At 42.1% G+C, this 18,511-nt stretch overlaps 1 protein-coding gene across 5 annotated transcripts in view; it reads right to left on the bottom strand.

Moving 5' to 3' along the window:
* ULK4 (unc-51 like kinase 4) overlaps positions 1–18,511 on the bottom strand; it is a 708,846-nt gene that overhangs the window by 21,139 nt on the left and 669,196 nt on the right. For all 5 annotated transcript variants that reach the window (XM_044293413.1, XM_044293414.1, XM_044293410.1 and 2 more), the window contains exon 36: positions 10,209–10,297. In XM_044293413.1, coding sequence (XP_044149348.1) covers positions 10,209–10,297 — 89 coding nt within the window. The remainder of the gene's footprint in view (positions 1–10,208; positions 10,298–18,511) is intronic.

An 18,511-nucleotide genomic window follows, 5' to 3' on the forward strand; every position in this document is an offset into this window, starting at 1 on the left:
TCTATGACATGTCAAAAGTTAAGAAAACTCAGTGTCCCTTTAAACCTAGCACACACATGTTCTTAGCACAGCACATTTGTTATCCATGTAATGACTCCATTGAACTTGGTAAGAATTTGAAATAAACCTGAGGTTTTGGCATTGGAAATGATCTGACTCTCATCTATATCAAACCAGATACATTATTTTCTATAGAGAATCGTACATCTGTGGGCTAGCAGTGAACAAAAGGCCACTATGCGAGTCAAAGTGAAGAGAAAATAAATACCGTAGGTTGTGTAACTCTGCACCCACCCACACCACAGTAAGGATCAAAGCAAAGCGGCGAGGTGGGGGAGGGGGGAGCCGAGCCATACAGGCAAAGGGTGGACAGGGGAGGAGGGGAGGCAACATGAGAAGCTTGTGTATGGATTGGAGGGGGATACACAAGTCAAGGCAGAAGACAAAGAGATGATTTGAAGTTGTAATAAGAGTTGTGAGGACTTCTGGCTGGTATACCATATGTCTGGCACAGACCACACCGACAGGATTACATTCAGTAATGGCTGTGAGATCTGACCATAGGACTGCATACTTCTGCACACTTAGGCCAGGCTCAAACAGTGTGCTTGTGCTTTGCAGCTGCTGTATTTGCAGCTCTGACAATCCCATTATGTGAATGGGATTGTCAGAAATTCCAGTTCATTATTCACTTTTTCCTGTAACATCAAAAAATAGTTTTTTTTTTTTTTTTTTTTTTTTTTTTTAATGTGTTGGGCCCCCACGCACAATGCGGACCTACTCATTTCAATGGGACTGTCAAACATGCAGACAGCACACCAGGTGCTGCCCATATCTATATGTTCGTTCCACCATCCTGAAAAAATGGATAGAACATTTCCTATTCTTGTGCATTTTGCAGACAAGAACAGGCATTTTTAACTGGACATGCAAAATCGGAAAATGCAGGACGTACATGGCCAGTATCTGTGTTTTGTAGATCCACAATTTGCGGACCACAAACCGGATACGGTCATGTGCATGAGGACTTAGGGTCCATTCACACGTCCGTGGTGTTTAGCGGATCCGCAATACACCCGGCCGGCACCCCCATAGAACTGCCTATTCTTGTCCGCAATTGCGGACAAGAATAGGACATTCTTTCACTCAGTTGCACTTGGAGGGTTAAATAAATCAATATATTTATTCAAGTATGTTGTTAAAGTACATATCAATCAATATACCTAAAATTATACAGCTAAAATTGATAATAAAAAGACATAAAACATAAAAAGCATATTATAGATGGCTACTATGTTTCTCTGTATTTGGCCAGTGTATCAGAGTCTGTATGAAATAGATACTGTTGTTTCTCCGATAGGTTAAATAACCTAGCTGATATCCCGGTCAGCAGTATTTAAATAGCACAGAGCAGTGCACTAATTTCAGAAGATTGGGTGAATCTTCTCAGTAGGTGCACCCATACCTTTCCTGATCAGTAGGTGAGCCCTCTCTAACACTTATATAAGAATAGGACATGTTCTATTTTTTTCCAGAGCTGCGGACTGGAAGATCGGGGGCGCGCTCCGGAAATGCGAATGCGGAGAGCACACTGTGTGCTCTCTGCATCCATTCCTGCCCCATAGAGAATGAATGGGTCCGCACCCGTTCCCGATATTGCGGAACGGATGCGGACCCATTTCATGGACGTGTGAATGGAGGTGCTATCAAGGTGCTCATACACATTAGATATAGGTCAACATACCTGACAGATCTTGCCACAGTCTTCTCGTCCCATTTATTTAAAGAGGTTGTCCAGGATTTTACTATCGACGGCCTATGCTCAGGATTGCCAATCAGCTGTTCAGCAGTAGCATCGCCACTCCTTCCATTGTGTAGTGGACGGAGCTGGTTACTGCAGTGCTGTGCCCATTGAAGTGAATGGGAGCTGTGTATTTCCAGTGCTAGAGCTACTCTGATACAACTGATCAGTGAGGGTGCTGGGTGTCGGATCCCACTGATCAGATATTGATGGCCTATCCTGAGGATAGGCCATCAAAAATATAATTGTGGACAACCTCTGTAAGCTACTGCTCCCAATTTCCCCATAAATATGCCCATTTGGCTCAGTTGATCATGCATGTATTTCAGTGAAGAGAGGGTACCAAGCTGCTGGCAGACCTTTCTGACAGAGGTTCATCTCGTGTGGAATCAAAGGTTTGGTTGATTCCTGATGCTTTTGCCCCCCAACATTGCTATCTGGGGAGAGTCTGGTCACCTATTCACCCTGTTTGGTGACGTGTAAAAGTCCCAACAAACGTATAGACACACATACGCAACTGTATCCTATATCATTTCTAGACCCTTTTCAAAACTGGCATAAAAAGTGTCTAAAACACTAAGTCTGATGCGCGTCAGAATTCTGGTGCACTTTGCTTAGTGATTCTCTCCCATTGTTGCAATGTTGGCTAGATTAGGAGTATTTAAAGGTACACTTTGGTCTCCTGGCTGATATATTAAAGCCATAGTGTAAAAACTTTTTGGAAATGTTCTTAAAGGGACACTTCCATTAAAAAAATGGTTTTATAAAAAAAAAAGGGGAGGGTGAATGGTTTTCTTGAAATACATTTTTTTGAAGTCACTCCATGTATTCTTCTTTCTGTCCTGGCCCTTTACTTTCCTCTTTGTTTGGACTTCACTGCAGCCAGAGAGGACAGAAGGGGGATGTGTGACACATCACGCATTCCACTAATTAATGCAATGCTCTTCTGTGGACATCTTTATCTAGGTTTATCAAGAGAATAATAGATCTGTCATACTTTTATCCCAATTCTATACCTACTATAATGAGGATCAACTTGGGGTAACATCTTCCCCTGAATGAAGCAGTAAAATGACAACAAATTACTTCTCTATATAGGAGGTGTTACAATATCATTTGTGTTGACTGCTTCAGGAAGACAATATTTTCAATGGCATAGTACTGCCAAAATAAAATAAAAAAACAAAAATTCTTAAATTTGAGTTAAAAAAATATACCTTTCTGTAGGAAAATATCCTACTGTTTTGAGCCTACAGCTCCTATGCAGAATCATGTCAATGACTGCCAATGTACATTTGGTAGATTAGCAAGAAGTAACGGACAAATTGAACAGAGTATAACAGTAGGATCAGACTACATAGGATCTGTTTGTAGTCTGTTACCATGGGAACACATGGGTCTGTAAACACACAATGGTAATTGAAATGAATGTACAATGTGTCTTCTTTGTTTTATTCAGATTGCTTTAAAAGAATAAATAATGGTTGTAAATGAAGGTCCCTGAAATGTGACATGACAGAGAGAAAGCTAATTGGTTTAATATGGATTGCAAGATGTCTGAATGATGGCGTTACATTTATGAAAATGAAACTCTGCCCATGAAATCTTAGCTTACTTACCACAAATATTTTTTTTGGTCTGGCCAGCTGTGCTGAGGGGTGGGATATTTAAACTACTTATTATATTTGATTAAGAGCTCATGCATATGAACATATTTTTGGACCCCTTCCCTTCAATGGGGCTGCAAAAGATGCTGACAGCAAACTCATGGGCTGTCTCCATCCCTATGTCCATTTCAGGGCCACGCAAAAAAATAGAACATGTTCTATTCTTGTCCATTTTATGGGGCCGGTGATTCCGTTCCGCAAAAATCGGAATGCACACGGCCGGAATCCGTGTTTTGTGGATCTGAAATTTGCAGACTGCAAAACAGCCAACGGTCGTGTGCATAAGCCCTAAAAAAGATTGACTGATCCCTCCATTTCTATACAACAGAAGTCAAAATGATTTTCTACTACTGAAAAAAAACCAACTAGAATTGTAGTACTACAGGGTAATAAATGATTGTGTGTAGATTATCACTAACAGCATTTGTTTGGTGGAAACATACTAAGCTAGGTTCTATTAGTGACTTCTTACTCAACTCTAAACTCGTGTCCAGAGCATACTTCCTTTCCACTTTTTCACCCCCAACTTCTGAACTCTTTAGAGTTACTCAAGTCTTCCATTTTCTATCTTCCCAGGTCTCAACAAACAGCACAATAGACTTCACAATGTTTGAAAGGCTCTGCAAATGTAGAGCTTTAGAGAAGGGTATTCTCTCCCTTCTTTATTCTACCCTGAATTCACCAAATTCTGAAACCAAGTTGGCCTTTATGCATGGCTGGGAGATAGATCTGAGGGAGGCCCTCACATTGGAGCAGTGGCATGGGTGTTGTACGATGATCAGTAAGGGAAGTTGGCAGGTCACCTTAGTGTAGACTTCTTTAACCACCTCCGGACCGCCTTACGCACATGTGCGTTCCGGAGGTGGCAGCGCTGCGCACAGTCACGCATATACGCGTCATCTCGCGAGACGCGAGATGACGCGAATATGCGCGCGCGCATGCGCAGTTCGCGCCGGCATTTCACACAGCAGTATTTCGTCAGCAACCTGCCAGCCAATGATCGTGGCTGGCAGGTTGCTGATTTTTTAAAAATCCAATCAAAGTGCCAGATAGCAGATCATATTAGTAAATATGATCTGTTATATGGCTGCCTGCTCCTCTGCTGGTTCTTTTTGTCGGTTGGATCCAGCAGAGGAGCAGGCTTCACAGTGAGTACACCAAACACTACACTATAGCCCCTGATCACCCCCCTGAACCCCAATTAACCCTTTGATCACCCCTGTCAATCACAAGTGAAAAGAAAAAAGTGATCAGTGCAAACTGTCACTTTTTTTTTTCACTGTTATTGACCGTTAGGTTTTAGGTATAGTTTAGGTCCCTTGGTTAGGTAGTTAGCGATCAGTTAGCGCCCAGCCCACCGCACCGCAGTCCGTTATTCGCTGATTAGCGTATCGCTAATCAGCATTTGTACTTTTATAGTATCTGGAAGTGATCAAAACTGATCACGGTCAGATCTATAATTGTATTAGTGTCAGTTTAGTTCGCCCTCCACCCAAAACGCAGTGTTTGCCCGATCAGGCCTGATCGGTCGCCCACACGTGCGTTCGCCCACACCCGCCCCACCGCAGTGACAAAAAAAATATTTTTTTTTGATCACTGCACATTCACTTTACACGCACTGCGGCGATAAAAAAATCAGTTTTGATATTTTTTATCAACCGCAGCAGCCTCCGGTACTTCGCTAGCCTCCCCTTTGTAAGACAGGCTTGCTTTTTTTTTCTTGGGTAGTCTCAGGGAATACCCCTAAATTTAGTTGCCCACATGTCTAACAGGGGGTATTCCTCTGAAGAGGCCTACAGGCTTCTGACCCAGTCGGATGAGGAATGGGAACCCTCATCTGATGAATCCAGCGGGTCAGAATACGAACCTGTAGAAAGCAGTGGCTCTCTGACCCAAAGTTCGGACGAGGAGGCTGAGGTCCCTGATACCACCAGGCTTACCCGGCCCCGTGTCGCTAGACCGCAGGTTGCGCAGGATCCGCTTCAAGAGCAGCAGAGTGGGGCTGGTGCTGTCGGATTACGTGGTGAGGCATACACCAGCAGCCCAGCCCTCCCTGGACCTAGTACCAGCACTGCCGTACAACCTGGTGAAGTAGCGAGCACCAGAAGGGAAGTTGAAGCTGGTACGGTGGCACGTGCAGTAGTGACCCCGTCGCAGCCACCGCAAAGACGTGCCCGTAGAGCCCCTAGAATCCCAGAGGTGCTGGCAAACCCTGATTGGCAGTCCCCAACTTCAGCCGCACCTGTAGTTTTCCCTTTCACTGCCCAGTCTGGAGTTCGGGTTGAGACGGCTCAGATCGGTTCGGCCCTGGGATTTTTTGAGCTGTTCTTGACTGCGGAGCTTTTAGACATAGTTGTGGCCGAAACAAACAGGTATGCCACACAATTTATCACCGCTAACCCGGGAAGCTTTTATGCCCAGCCTTTCCGGTGGAAACCAGTCCAAGTTTCCGAACTTAAAACTTTTCTGGGCCTCCTCCTCAACATGGGCCTGATAAAAAAGCATGAATTGCGGTCATATTGGTCCACGAACCCGATTCATCACATGCTGCCATGTCCAGGGCACGTTTTGAGGCCATCCTGCGGTTCCTGCACTTTAGTGACAACACCGCCTCCCGTCCCAGGGGCCACCCTGCTTTTGACCGGCTCCACAAAATTCGGCCCCTCATAGACCATTTCAACCAGAAATTTGCAGATATTTATACCCCAGAGCAAAACATCTGCATAGACGAGTCCCTGATACATTTTACCGGGCGCCTTGGCTTCAAACAATACATCCCAAGCAAGCGCGCCCGGTATGGGTCAAATTGTATAAGCTCTGTGAAAGGGCCACAGGCTATACCCACAAATTTCGGGTCTATGAGGGAAAAGATCAGACCCTGGAGCCGGTCGGTTGCCCTGACTACCTGGGGAGCAGTGGGAAGACAGTTTGGGACTTGGTGTCACCCTTATTCGGCAAAGGGTACCATCTTTATGTGGACAATTTTTACACAAGTGTGGCCCTCTTTAGGCATTTGTTTCTAGAACGGATTGGCGCCTGTGGTACCGCGCGAACTAGTCGCGCGGGCTTCCCCCAACGGCTCGTTACCACCCGTCTTGCAAGGGGGCAGAGGGCCGCACTGTGTAACGAAGAACTGCTCGCGGTGAAATGGAGAGACAAGCGTGACGTTTACATGCTCTCCTCCATTCACGCAGACACGACAATACAAATTGAGCGAGCAACCCGTGTCATTGAAAAGCCCCTCTCAGTCCACGACTATAACCTCCACATGGGAGGGGTCGACTTCAATGACCAGATGTTGTCTCCGTATTTAGTTTCCCGACGCACCAGACGCTGGTATAAGAAGGTGTCTGTATATTTAATTCAATTGGCTCTGTACAATAGTTTTGTTCTCTACAGTAAGGCTGGGAGAACTGGATCCTTCCTCAAATTTCAGGACGAGATCATCGAGAACCTCCTGTATCCAGGAGGTTCCGTGGCCCCAACCACCAGTGTAGTTAACCACTCGTGTATTTTTTATTTTTTGTCACGTTAGTGGAATATGAGACTTTGTAAGGGAAAAAAAAGAAAAAAATCATCATTTTCCGCTAACTTGTGACAAAAAATAAAAAATTCTAGGAACTCGCCATGCCCCTCACGGAATACCTTGGGGTGTCTTCTTTCCAAAATGGGGTCACTTGTGGCGTAGTTATACTGCCCTGGCAATTTAGGGGCCCAAATGTGTGAGAAGTACCTTGCAATCAAAATGTGTAAAAAATGGCCTGCAAAATCTGAAAGGTGCACTTTGGAATATGTGCCCCTTTGCCCACCTTGGCAGCAAAAAAGTGTGACACATCTGGTATCGCCGTACTCAGGAGAAGTTGGGGAATGTGTTTTGGGGTGTCATTTTACATATACCCATGCTGGATGAGAGAAATATCTTGGCAAAAGACAACTTTTCCCATTTTTTTATACAAAGTTGGCATTTGACCAAGATATTTTTCTCACCCAGCATGGGTATATGTAAAATGACACCCCAAAACACATTCCCCAACTTCTCCTGAGTACGGCGATACCAGATGTGTCACACTTTTTTGCTGCCAAGGTGGGCAAAGGGGCACATATTCCAAAGTGCACCTTTTGGATTTCACCGGTCATTTTTTACACATTTTGATTGCAAAGTTCTTCTCACACATTTGGGCCCCTAAATTGCCAGGGCAGTATAACTACCCCACAAGTGACCCCATTTTGGAAAGAAGACACCCTAAGGTATTCCGTGAGGGGCATGGCGAGTTCCTAAAATTTTTTATTTTTTGTCGCAAGTTAGTGGAATATGAGACTTTGTAAGAAAAAATAAAAAAAATAAAATCATCATCATTTTCCGCTAACTTGTGACAAAAAATAAAAAGTTCTATGAACTCACTATGCCCATCAGCGAATACCTTAGGGTGTCTACTTTCCGAAATGGGGTCATTTGTGGGGGTTTTCTACTGTTTGGGCATTGTAGAACCTCAGGAATCATGACAGGTGCTCAGAAAGTCAGAGCTGTTTCAAAAAGCGGAAATTCACATTTTTGTACCATAGTTTGTAAATGCTATAACTTTTACCCAAACCATTTTTTTTTTTTGCCCAAACATTTTTTTTTTATCAAAGACATGTAGAACAATAAATTTGGCGAAAAATTTATATATGGATGTCGTTTTTTTTGCAAAATTTTACAGCTGAAAGTGAAAAATGTCGTTTTTTTGCAAAAAAATCGTTACATTTTGATTAATAACAAAAAAAGTAAAAATGCCAGCAGCAATGAAATACCACCAAATGAAAGCTCTATTAGTGAGAAGAAAAGGAGGTAAAATTCATTTGTATGGTAAGTTGCATGACCGAGCGATAAACTGTGAAAGTAGTGTAGTGCCGAAGTGTAAAAAGTGCTCTGGTCATGAAGGGGGTTTCACCTAGCGGGGCTGAAGTGGTTAAAGATACCTCATAGAGTCTATATGGTGCCCTCTAGATTGCACCTCATTTGTCAAATGGTCTCTCCTTTATGCTTTATGTTTGGTGGACTTGTCCCATAGTGAGACGGATTTGGACCAACATCAAAAGAGGACTATTTGAGGTGTTCGGGAAGGACCTCCCCTTGTCGGCACCTGTATATCTGCTAGGCCTTAAACCGCTAACATTCAACAAAACTGCCTATATGCTTCTCCAATACATTCTGATGTCTGCAAGGATTCATGTCGCGTCCAAGTGGCGGTCTCCCTCTCTTTCAGTATCAGCGGTGACCCTCAGAGTCAACTAAATTGCCTTATACGAAAAATTAAAGGCCACTTTCAATGATACTAGGGAACGTTGCTCGCAAATATGAAACCCCTGGTTAAACTGTACCAATTCTCCTAACTTACAGTATTTCTTATCCCTCTAAATAATTGCTTTAGTGCCTGGAAGACTTACCTGCTGGTCCCCACCACCCTTATTCTTTCTATTTCTTCTTACTGGAAGAGTCTCAAGAGCTGAACCCTTTTTACTCTGTACTGTTTTATTCATGTAACTCATGACGTTGGAAGAGTTCCTACTGTCCTACATATGTTATGTTTTATAACTTTGTACTTCTTTAAACTATGTTTGATAATTATTCAATATTACTGGAGAACTCTGATCACCCATTCTGTACTCTTATATACCATGTACATGATCTCCATCTTTGCCATCAAACCAATAAATATGTTTTGAAACTAAATGATTGTGTGCCCTCAGGATCGAGCAATGAGCTGATCATGGGGTATCCTACAGATATGAGACAGAGCAATCAGCTGTAATAATTTTCCTGCAGCACCATCACAGGAAAAATTATAGAGGACCACTCCTGGCATGTCTGTTTTAGTAAGTACTTGAATTCCCCATGCAATAATGATTCTGGAACCTATTTTCATATAACTCTATGTTGCTCTGTACCTCTGTTATTGCAACTAGAAGTTTATAAATTAATCTGCACTATTACCAGTTGGGGGGTGTCCTTACACAGCCCGATACTGGCTGCACTGATTGTACAGTGTCAGACTATGCCGGGATCACACCCTTAACTAAAAATACCCAGATGCAGATCCATTAATAAAATTCTAGTAGCAATAACTGTGGAACAGAACATAGAGTTATATGAAAAGATGCTTCAGAATCATTATTGCATGGGGAATAAAATTATTTAGTAGTGTAACACAGTCATGTCAGATAGGTGACAGGTCATCTTTAGGCATTAGACAGTTCTCACGGAAATATATATGGGATGTTTGTCCAATCTCCAAACTTGCCGGGTCCTCAAAAGTAGGACATCCTTTGAAGCCCCTCTAATAGATAAGGGCAGAATTCCCTTACAGGACACTAGAAAATGAGTTTTTCAAACAAGATTCCAATCCAAACCATGTTCAAAACCTTTATGTTTCCACCCAAAAAAAAAAATAATAATTGTAGAATTGTCTGAATAGAATTCAAAGTAAGAGAAGAATAGGACAGCTCAAGAACTTGTATTTAGTTATATTTTGATTTATTTTTGTCGCCTTCCAGCAAATCCCTTCTAGATGTCAATCATGACTGAAAAGTGATAATGTCCTGTCAAACATGAAAAACTTTAATTTTCAAAACACAATTCCTAAATTTTATCAGTGAAGTCTGTTGCAGGTACAATGAAACCCATTATAAACCTATTTGGTGTGTAGCACTGAGCGATTTCTCTAAGGTGTGGAAATTCCTGTTTGCCTCAGGGAACTCACCTGGAATCCTGTGTGAGTCTCTCAAGAGTGTGGATAAGAAGATCCCCATCATTCTTCATACTGTGTAAATGCTTCTCGTTTGATGTTATCTAGGATGGAAAGAAAGCAGTATTAATGAGCAAGAACATGACTGTGAAGACTAGGATGGATATTTGATAGGAGCAATAAACCATACATTAGACTTAAAGGAGTATTCCGATCATAGACAATGGGGGCATATCGCTAGGATATGCCCCCATTGTCTGATAGTTGCGGGTCCCACCTCTGGGACCCACGCCGAGAACAGAGTGGGGAGAGTGGTGGCTGGCGCTCTCCCCATACAAGTGAATGGGAGTGTACCGCGCTTGCGCGGCCACCGTTCCTATTCATTTCTATGGGGCCGACAGAAATAGCTGAGCACGGTCCCATAGAAATTAATGGAGGGTGGCTGCGCATGCGTGTGCCACCATCACCTTCCATGCTTCGTTCTCGGTGTAGGTGTGGGTCCCAGAGGAGGGACTCGCACCTATCAGACAATGGGGGCATAGCCTAGCGCCATGCTCTCATTGTCTGTGATTGGAATACCTCTTTAAGCCTGTATTACACTGCCCAGTTTTTGGGCAGAAAATCGCTAACAAGCATTCACATGAATGCTCGTTAGTGATCATATTGTCTTATATTTACAACCCCAACTTTTAGTCTGCGTGTACTTTTTTGTACTCTTTTACATAAGGATAAACCTTTATGGCAGCAAGAATGACCCTGTTAGAGTTTGTTGGTTACAAAATGTACTATATGTAAGGCATAGGACAAGATTACAGACAGACAAATTGCTTAAGCTTAGAACTACACAGTTGTTTATGAAGAGCAAACTGACCTCTGCCTCTGGGAATGTGAAGAAAAAAAGCTTCTTAGTGAGCTGCTATCAATAGAAACTATTTTCTCGGTTATCTTAAGTCACTGTCACCTAGTCTTACCAAGAATTTTACAGCAGAAAGATAGTGTCGCTTATCACAGAAATGCTTCTGGAACTTAGTGGGACCACGATGTTAAAGGAAATGTGTACTCCGACAAACTAAAATATGTAAACTATAAAAATGAAGCGGCTTTGTGGAAAAAAACACTTTATTAAATAGATTTTAATGTTCTGTGAAAGCAGCTCTTATACAGACTTACTGTATGTGCCTCAATGATTATAGACTCCACTCCCCCTTCTAATATCTGTAGGTGAACAAGGGGAGAGTTCAGAGGGACTGCAGGATCTGACTACACACGGGTTTGTAGTCTGTTACCATGGAATCAAATAGGTCTATGTAAGAGCCTGTAGCAAATGTACCTTAGTTAGAAGGATGACAGCGAAAGAGGTTCTTTCTCCATGATGATTTTTATAGCATTCAGTTATTAGCATGTAACCATGACTCCAATAGTGTTGAGCGTGAATATTCTAATCGCAAATTTTTATCGCGAATCAGCACTTCGAGAATTCACGAAGATCTAGAATATATTGCTATATCTTCGTAATAGCAAATATTCTAGATTTTTTTTTTAGCACTAGATATGCAATTCCCATATGCCCAAGTTTATGCAATTGAATTTACATGACAAAACAGTATATAATGTTAGGACAATTAGAAAAAAAATGCAGCCCTCTTAAGCAGTTAGAGAAGAGTTAACTGGCATCCAAAAATGTTTACCATTTTTGTCACCCTAATGATAATGATCTAGGGGCGCAGGTCCCCCAAGCCATCCAACTCAAATCAAGCAACTTTGATGCTTGCTGGCTTTCTCCTTTTGGATAGAGAGCTGGTCTTGTATGTCTCATAGTACACAAAGCTGCCACTGTAAGGTATTCTGACTGTACCTGTCTCATGGATAGGTTGTTGGCTTGCACATACCCAGCTTTTGGCATATAGCCTTTGTGTGATTGATTGTTATATGTTATAGGTAATGAAATTGCATGCGCAATACGTGCATATTACATTGCCATATTTATACTACTGTATGATTAAAAGGGTATTCCTATTTGGGACATTGATGGCATATCTCTGAAGTGAACAGAGAGCAGCTGTGCATGTATGGCCACCCTCATTTCCCAGCTATGGGATCTCTGAAAATAGCTAAGCAATAGTAGTGAATGGCGAGGTGGCTATGCTTGCATGGTGCCAGGGGCATAGCTATAGGGGGTGCAGAGGTAGCAGTCACTACCGCGCCCAGGAACCTGAGGGGGCCCAAAGACCCTTGTGCTGCATAAGAAGACACTAGTATTATAGAAAGTGTATGCTGATCAAGTTACACCTCTGGCTGGAGGAAAGGGTTAGGTCAAAAATTTGGCATGGGGGGTTCCATTTAAATTTTTGCTTCAGGCTATGTGCACCCCTGCCCCTGGCCACAAAGCATTGAGGGAAGGGGGGCCTAAGCCTGAATTCTTGCACCAGGGCCCATGAGCCTCATTCAACGCTATGAGATTTCCAAAAATGGCAAGCGTGATTGGTCAGCTATTTTCAGAACTCCCATAGCAATGAGTGGAGAGCATGCTGCGCATGCACTGTGTGTTTTTCACTTAAGGGGCCTCTTTCTCTAGATAGCAGTGGCTCCCAGGAGTGAGACCCACACCTATCTGACATTAAAGGCAGAACCTAACGATGAGCCAACCTCTTTAATGTATACACGTTCCATATGATCAGTGGTAATAGAAAGTAGGGTAAAGTTGGGCTATAGGTGCTCAGTTCCAATGGACAACACTGATAATATAAGCTCCCCTCTACTCCATTGACTTACTCAGTATGGTATATCAAGAACAACGTAGGTGATAATTGCAAAGAAAAGCGCAAACAATATAAACAAATTCACAACAAGCAAGTCATCAATTTATTCTAGAGCCCCGTAAAAATGTCAAGTGAGCCATTCTGGCATTCAGCAATACAATAATAAATCCAGGATAATACTTTTCACACACAGTGCGCATAATATCTTGGCAATATCTTCCAGCGGTATGGGAAATCCATGGGCCATCTAGCTAAAGGTTGCACAGGAGAGATGTGTGGGAAACATTGACGGAATGTGGTTTCTCTTTGCTCTGAGGGACTTGCTGGCCTTTGTTTGGATGGAAATGATGCACTGATGGCTGATTAATGCTGTGTCTGATATAGGATAATACACTGAATCATCAGGTTTATTCAGAGGTAAATGCCAAATGGCACATTTCATCTTCCTTAATGTCTATTACTGCCACCCGACCTTTAACGAAAGATAGGAGATGCTTTTTCTCAGGTTCCAGGAAGGGTAGACAATTTCACAATATTGATTTTTTTTCCGCAATAATCATTGTATACTCCACATTTTGTTGTATAGTGTTGTTTATTTTAACTGATATATAGTATGTACAGTAGCAGTATCCAACGCCTAGTATAAAGTGAAAAGAAGATAAGCATCAGAACTGCTGCATAATGATGGTGACGTTTTCATCATATAAGGCTAGGTTGACATCTGCAGCAAAATTTAGCTTTTTTGTTCCAGTATAGGAACAGAAAAGCAGAAGTGCCGGATATGGCATGTGCTGAACACCAACAGCGGCTGACGGATCCTATTTATTATAATGGGGTCCATTATGTTTCTGTTATAGATTACCACATCATGCCCAACAAAGTACTGCTGAATGCAGTAATATTATGTTCTTTTTTTGGTCATAATCTGCGACAAAGGCCCTTACCAGGACCTCTGCTGCAGATGTGAACATAGCCTTAAAAGGGTTATTCGGGTAAAGATAATGATGACCTATTCTGAGCTGTTTCAGGGGGCCGCTACGCTCACCGGAGCTCTGCCCGGCCTCTTCTAACAGCTGATTGGTGGGGGTCCCAGGAGTCGGACCCTTGCCGATCTGATATTAGTTAATATTAATGCACTATTGGCATCACTGCTTCTCCTGCTTTCCCTGCCTGCCCCACCTCTCATTCTTGATTGACAAGGTCAAGTGAGATGACTTTGCAAGAATATGGCTCTGTCAATCAAGGAGAGGGAGGAGGTGGCAGAGGAAGCAGGGGGAGGAATGGTGCACAGAGTGGCTTGCCCTTGGTGCACTTAACTTCCCATTTCCATATGGATTAAAAGTACTTATTTTCAAGAACGAAGCAACAAATCTCTAAATGAAAAGCATCATTATATTCAGCTGAGCTAGCTCTACAAGGCATTGCACTCAGCTTAACGGTGAATTTCCTGGTGACAGACTCCCTTTAAGGATTTGTGAACAACTTTACATCTATGGTTGGTCTGTGAAGGTTGCCATCTTGGGCGGCAATTCCATAAACTAACAATACTGACAATATGACTGCTTGATCTGTGGCCTTGGCTTCCACTGATGAGATGCAGATCTGTTGTTTGGCATGAACAACTTTTGAGCTACAGAACCTGAAAAAAAAATACACAGCAGATCTACTTTTCCACACATATCTGCCTTCAGTCAGCATCTGTGACACTAGTTCATATTATGAACATACAATGACAGTTGCTAGTAAATGGTCATTCAAAATATCTACTATATGGCCAGCATTATGACTCTCTTACACAGGCTGATGATCAGGAATGAACGTTCATACGAACATTTGTTCACTCAATCACCACCCATATAAACATGCACTCATTTATAGGATGATTCTATCTTTTATGAAGCATTAACAAAAATGCTCGTTTGTCAGCAGCACACCACCACATATGACAGGGAATGTGCTAAAAATTGTATGGGGAATGAACAACCGCATTGCTAATCATTCTTCTCCATATTAACAATTTCTGCATGGAAGTGCAAGTAACTAGTGCTAAGCCATTTCTGGGCAAAATATCTGCCTGTGTAAAAGGACTCTTTGTTTCTCAAACATCAGATTTATGAACAAAGCCCTCAATTCCCAGAGTACCAATCACCTGAGCAAAATATATGCAGGACTGCCTTTGCGATGAGGACTTGTATTATGAGTTAGGTAGTAGGTCTTCTCCATCTTCTTTCCAATGCTTCCATTTCACATGCATTTATAATAATGGTCTCCTCATACGGGACAGAGTGCCCTTTCGGGTCTCCTCAGGCTGTAGGGCCTGGGTATGACCGCAATCTCTATAGTTATGTCCCAGATGAGTACATATATTCTGCTGTGGAGAACATTGTATCAACTAGACCGCATTCTCACCCACTTGAAAAACAGGGAGATCTTCTACAAGCAGAAGATGAAGAAACATGAAGAACGAGAGCCTTACAGTGCTAAATCCTGAGGTCCCTCATAAATGACCACACCAAGAAGATGTTCATCATTTGATATTAAATAGTTACCAGTCCCACTGAGGTTTTCATCAAGGGTGAAAGCTGAAAAGAATCAGTTCCTTGTGACATAATAGGCTGCATTCTCATGATTGTTGGATGAGCCACAATATGACATGCTTCTCTGTGTGTGGGCCAGGCACTCTTCAGACACTTGTCAATTTCCTGTATTTTATGGATGGATTGAATAATTTAAAAACGGCAGCTGCCTTGTAGACCCCATGTCCCTGTCATTTCAGTAAAACAACAGCTGCTTATATGCTTGCTAGATGTCTCCAAGCTTGTATGTAAAGAGACAAGGAATGAGGGTGCATGAAGGGTGAATGCAGTGGTTATATCCATCTAAACGAAAATGTTGTCATTGTTCTGGTATCATTCTCAACCCATCAACTGGAACTATTGAGTTCCTACTAAAACCAACACTAGGACGCTGAGGGCAACCACTCACTGATTTTCCACATTACAATCCAGAACCATAGCCCTGGGGATGTAGAAACTCAAACTGACCACTTTAGGCTATGCGCATTTGGGGATGATGCTTGGAACATTTATACTAGGAGATTCTGCAAATGAGCTTCATATAGTCATTTCTCCCTGCAGATTATATAAAAAAAAAACTCAAGAGATTATCCCACAATAAATATTTTACACCTTTCCACAGCATAGGTGATAAATATGGCATTGCATGGCGTCTGGATACTTAGTTCCCCAGTGGTCCCAAGAATGAGGCGTCCCTGTGTCCCCTCTCTGAATAGAGCAGTAGTGCACATATAAGCAGAATTACAAAGGTACCCAGGACAAGATGAATGGTGCCAGCATGTGGATTTTGATTTTTACACCTAATGCAACTCAACAGTGTGGGTTTTAAAAAATGCAAGTGGAATACCCCTTTAAAGAATCTCTATATATGAGATTGCAAAATGTGTTTACCTTTTGTCAGGCTATCATTAAGACTAGGACTTGGTTTTAGGTTTGTAAGACAGCACAGTACAATGAATAATAATAATAAAACAACAAGTAAAACATTTCAGGTACAATTCTCCATCCTGGTACACAGTAACAATAACAATACACAACAAAGCCAAACTCCAGTATACACGGGTAATTATGATTGTGGTATTGGCATTATCATCAAATTGAATGTCCCCAGAGTTATCACTGCAACTACTCTAATCAAGAAAATAATTGTGAAGAAAGCCCATATCCTAAGTGTTGAAGTACAGATTGCATCTCAATCATACCACTTACAAGGCCCTTTCATTCTGAACCATTGGTTGCCAAAGAAACCCACGTTAATAACAGTCTCGACTGAGCAAAACTGCACAGATTTCCATGATAACCAATCCTAGTAGAATTTAATACAGTGTGTATATATATATATATATATATATATATATATATTTCTACTGTGCAAACATTTAGGCAGGTGTGCAATACATTCTGTGGAATGCTTTCACAAATAGAAGTGTTAATAGTTTATTTTTATCAATTGACAAAATGCAAAGTGAAGGAACAGAAGAGAATTCTAAATACAATCAACATCTGGTGTGACCACCCTTTGCCTTCAAAACAGCATCAGTTTTTCTAGGTACACTAGATACATACTGTATAGACAAAAGCATTGGGGCACCTACACATTACACCTACAAGTACATTTGCATATATACAGCTGAAATACAGTCCCTGATAAAAGTCTTGTCGCTTGTGTACAAATTAACCTGAAGTGCCGCTAAAATATATTTCTAATCAAGATTTTGTTACAAGAAATGGGTCATTTTAATCCCAACAGCTTTTGCAATAATGTTTCAGTGCAAAACGAAACTGACAAAAAGTATTCTAATATTCACAGCTTGGTAAAGCCCATTGAGTCAATTTTTGCCAAGACATAAGTGTTGTCACCTTGTCATATGAGCTTCACCTGTGACTAATAATGTATCAATTAGGTCTCAGGTGTGTACAAAAAGAACCCCAGTACACTAGACCTTCACATCAACTGCAACTAGACCTCTGCAAACATGCCTAAGAGTCACCCGGAGACTAAAGTGTTTATTATCAAGAGGCTGAAGACCAGATCCACTGCTGATGTGGCAGACACCTTCAATGTGTCTCAGTTCAGAGGATAAAAAAAAAGATTTAAAGAGACTGGAGACGTTTTGGACAAGGCCAGGTCAGGCCGACCCCGCAAGACAACTGCTCGAGAGGACCGTTTGTTGGCTCGAAAATCCAAGGTCAGACCATTTTCCACTGCAGCAGAGCTCCACGAGACCTGGTCACCTGAAGTCCCTGTGTCAACCAGAACAGTTTGTCGGATTCTGTCTCAAAATGGCCTCCATGGTTGAATCAGTGCCCATAAGCCAGCACTAAACAAAAGACAATTGAAAAAATGTGTGGCATTTGCCAAGGGCCACAGCCTGCTAAAAGGATGGACGCTGGAAAAGGGGCAGAAGGTGGATTTTTCAGATGAATCTTCTGTTTAATTACACCACAGTCGCTACAAATATTGCAGGAGACCTACTGGAACCTGCATGGAGCCGAGATTTACCCAGAAAACAGTGAAGTTTGGTGGAGGCAAAATCATTATCTGGGGTTACATCCAGTATGGGGGTGTGCGAGGGATCTGCAGGGTGGAAGGCAACATCAATAGTCTAAAATACCAAGAAATCTTAGCTACCTCTTATATTCCCAACCATAAAAAAGGCCACATTCTGCAGCAGGATGGTGCCTTATCGCATACTTCCATCTCCACATCAAAGTTCCTTAAGGCGAAGAAGATCAAGATGCTCGTGGATTGGCCAGCCCAGTCACCAGACATGAACATCATTGAGCATATGTGGTGTAGGATGAAAGAGGAAGCATGGCAGACGAAACCAAAGAATATTGATGAACTCTGGGAGGCATGCAAGACTGTTTTCTTTGATTTTCCTGATGACTTCATCAATAAATTGTATGAATCCTTGCCAAACCGCATGGATGCTGTCCTTCAAGCTCATGGAAGTCATACAAGATATTAAATTTGGATCTC

The sequence above is a fragment of the Bufo gargarizans genome, chromosome 5, assembly GCF_014858855.1.
Source record: "Bufo gargarizans isolate SCDJY-AF-19 chromosome 5, ASM1485885v1, whole genome shotgun sequence".
Taxonomy (NCBI): Eukaryota; Metazoa; Chordata; class Amphibia; order Anura; family Bufonidae; genus Bufo; species Bufo gargarizans.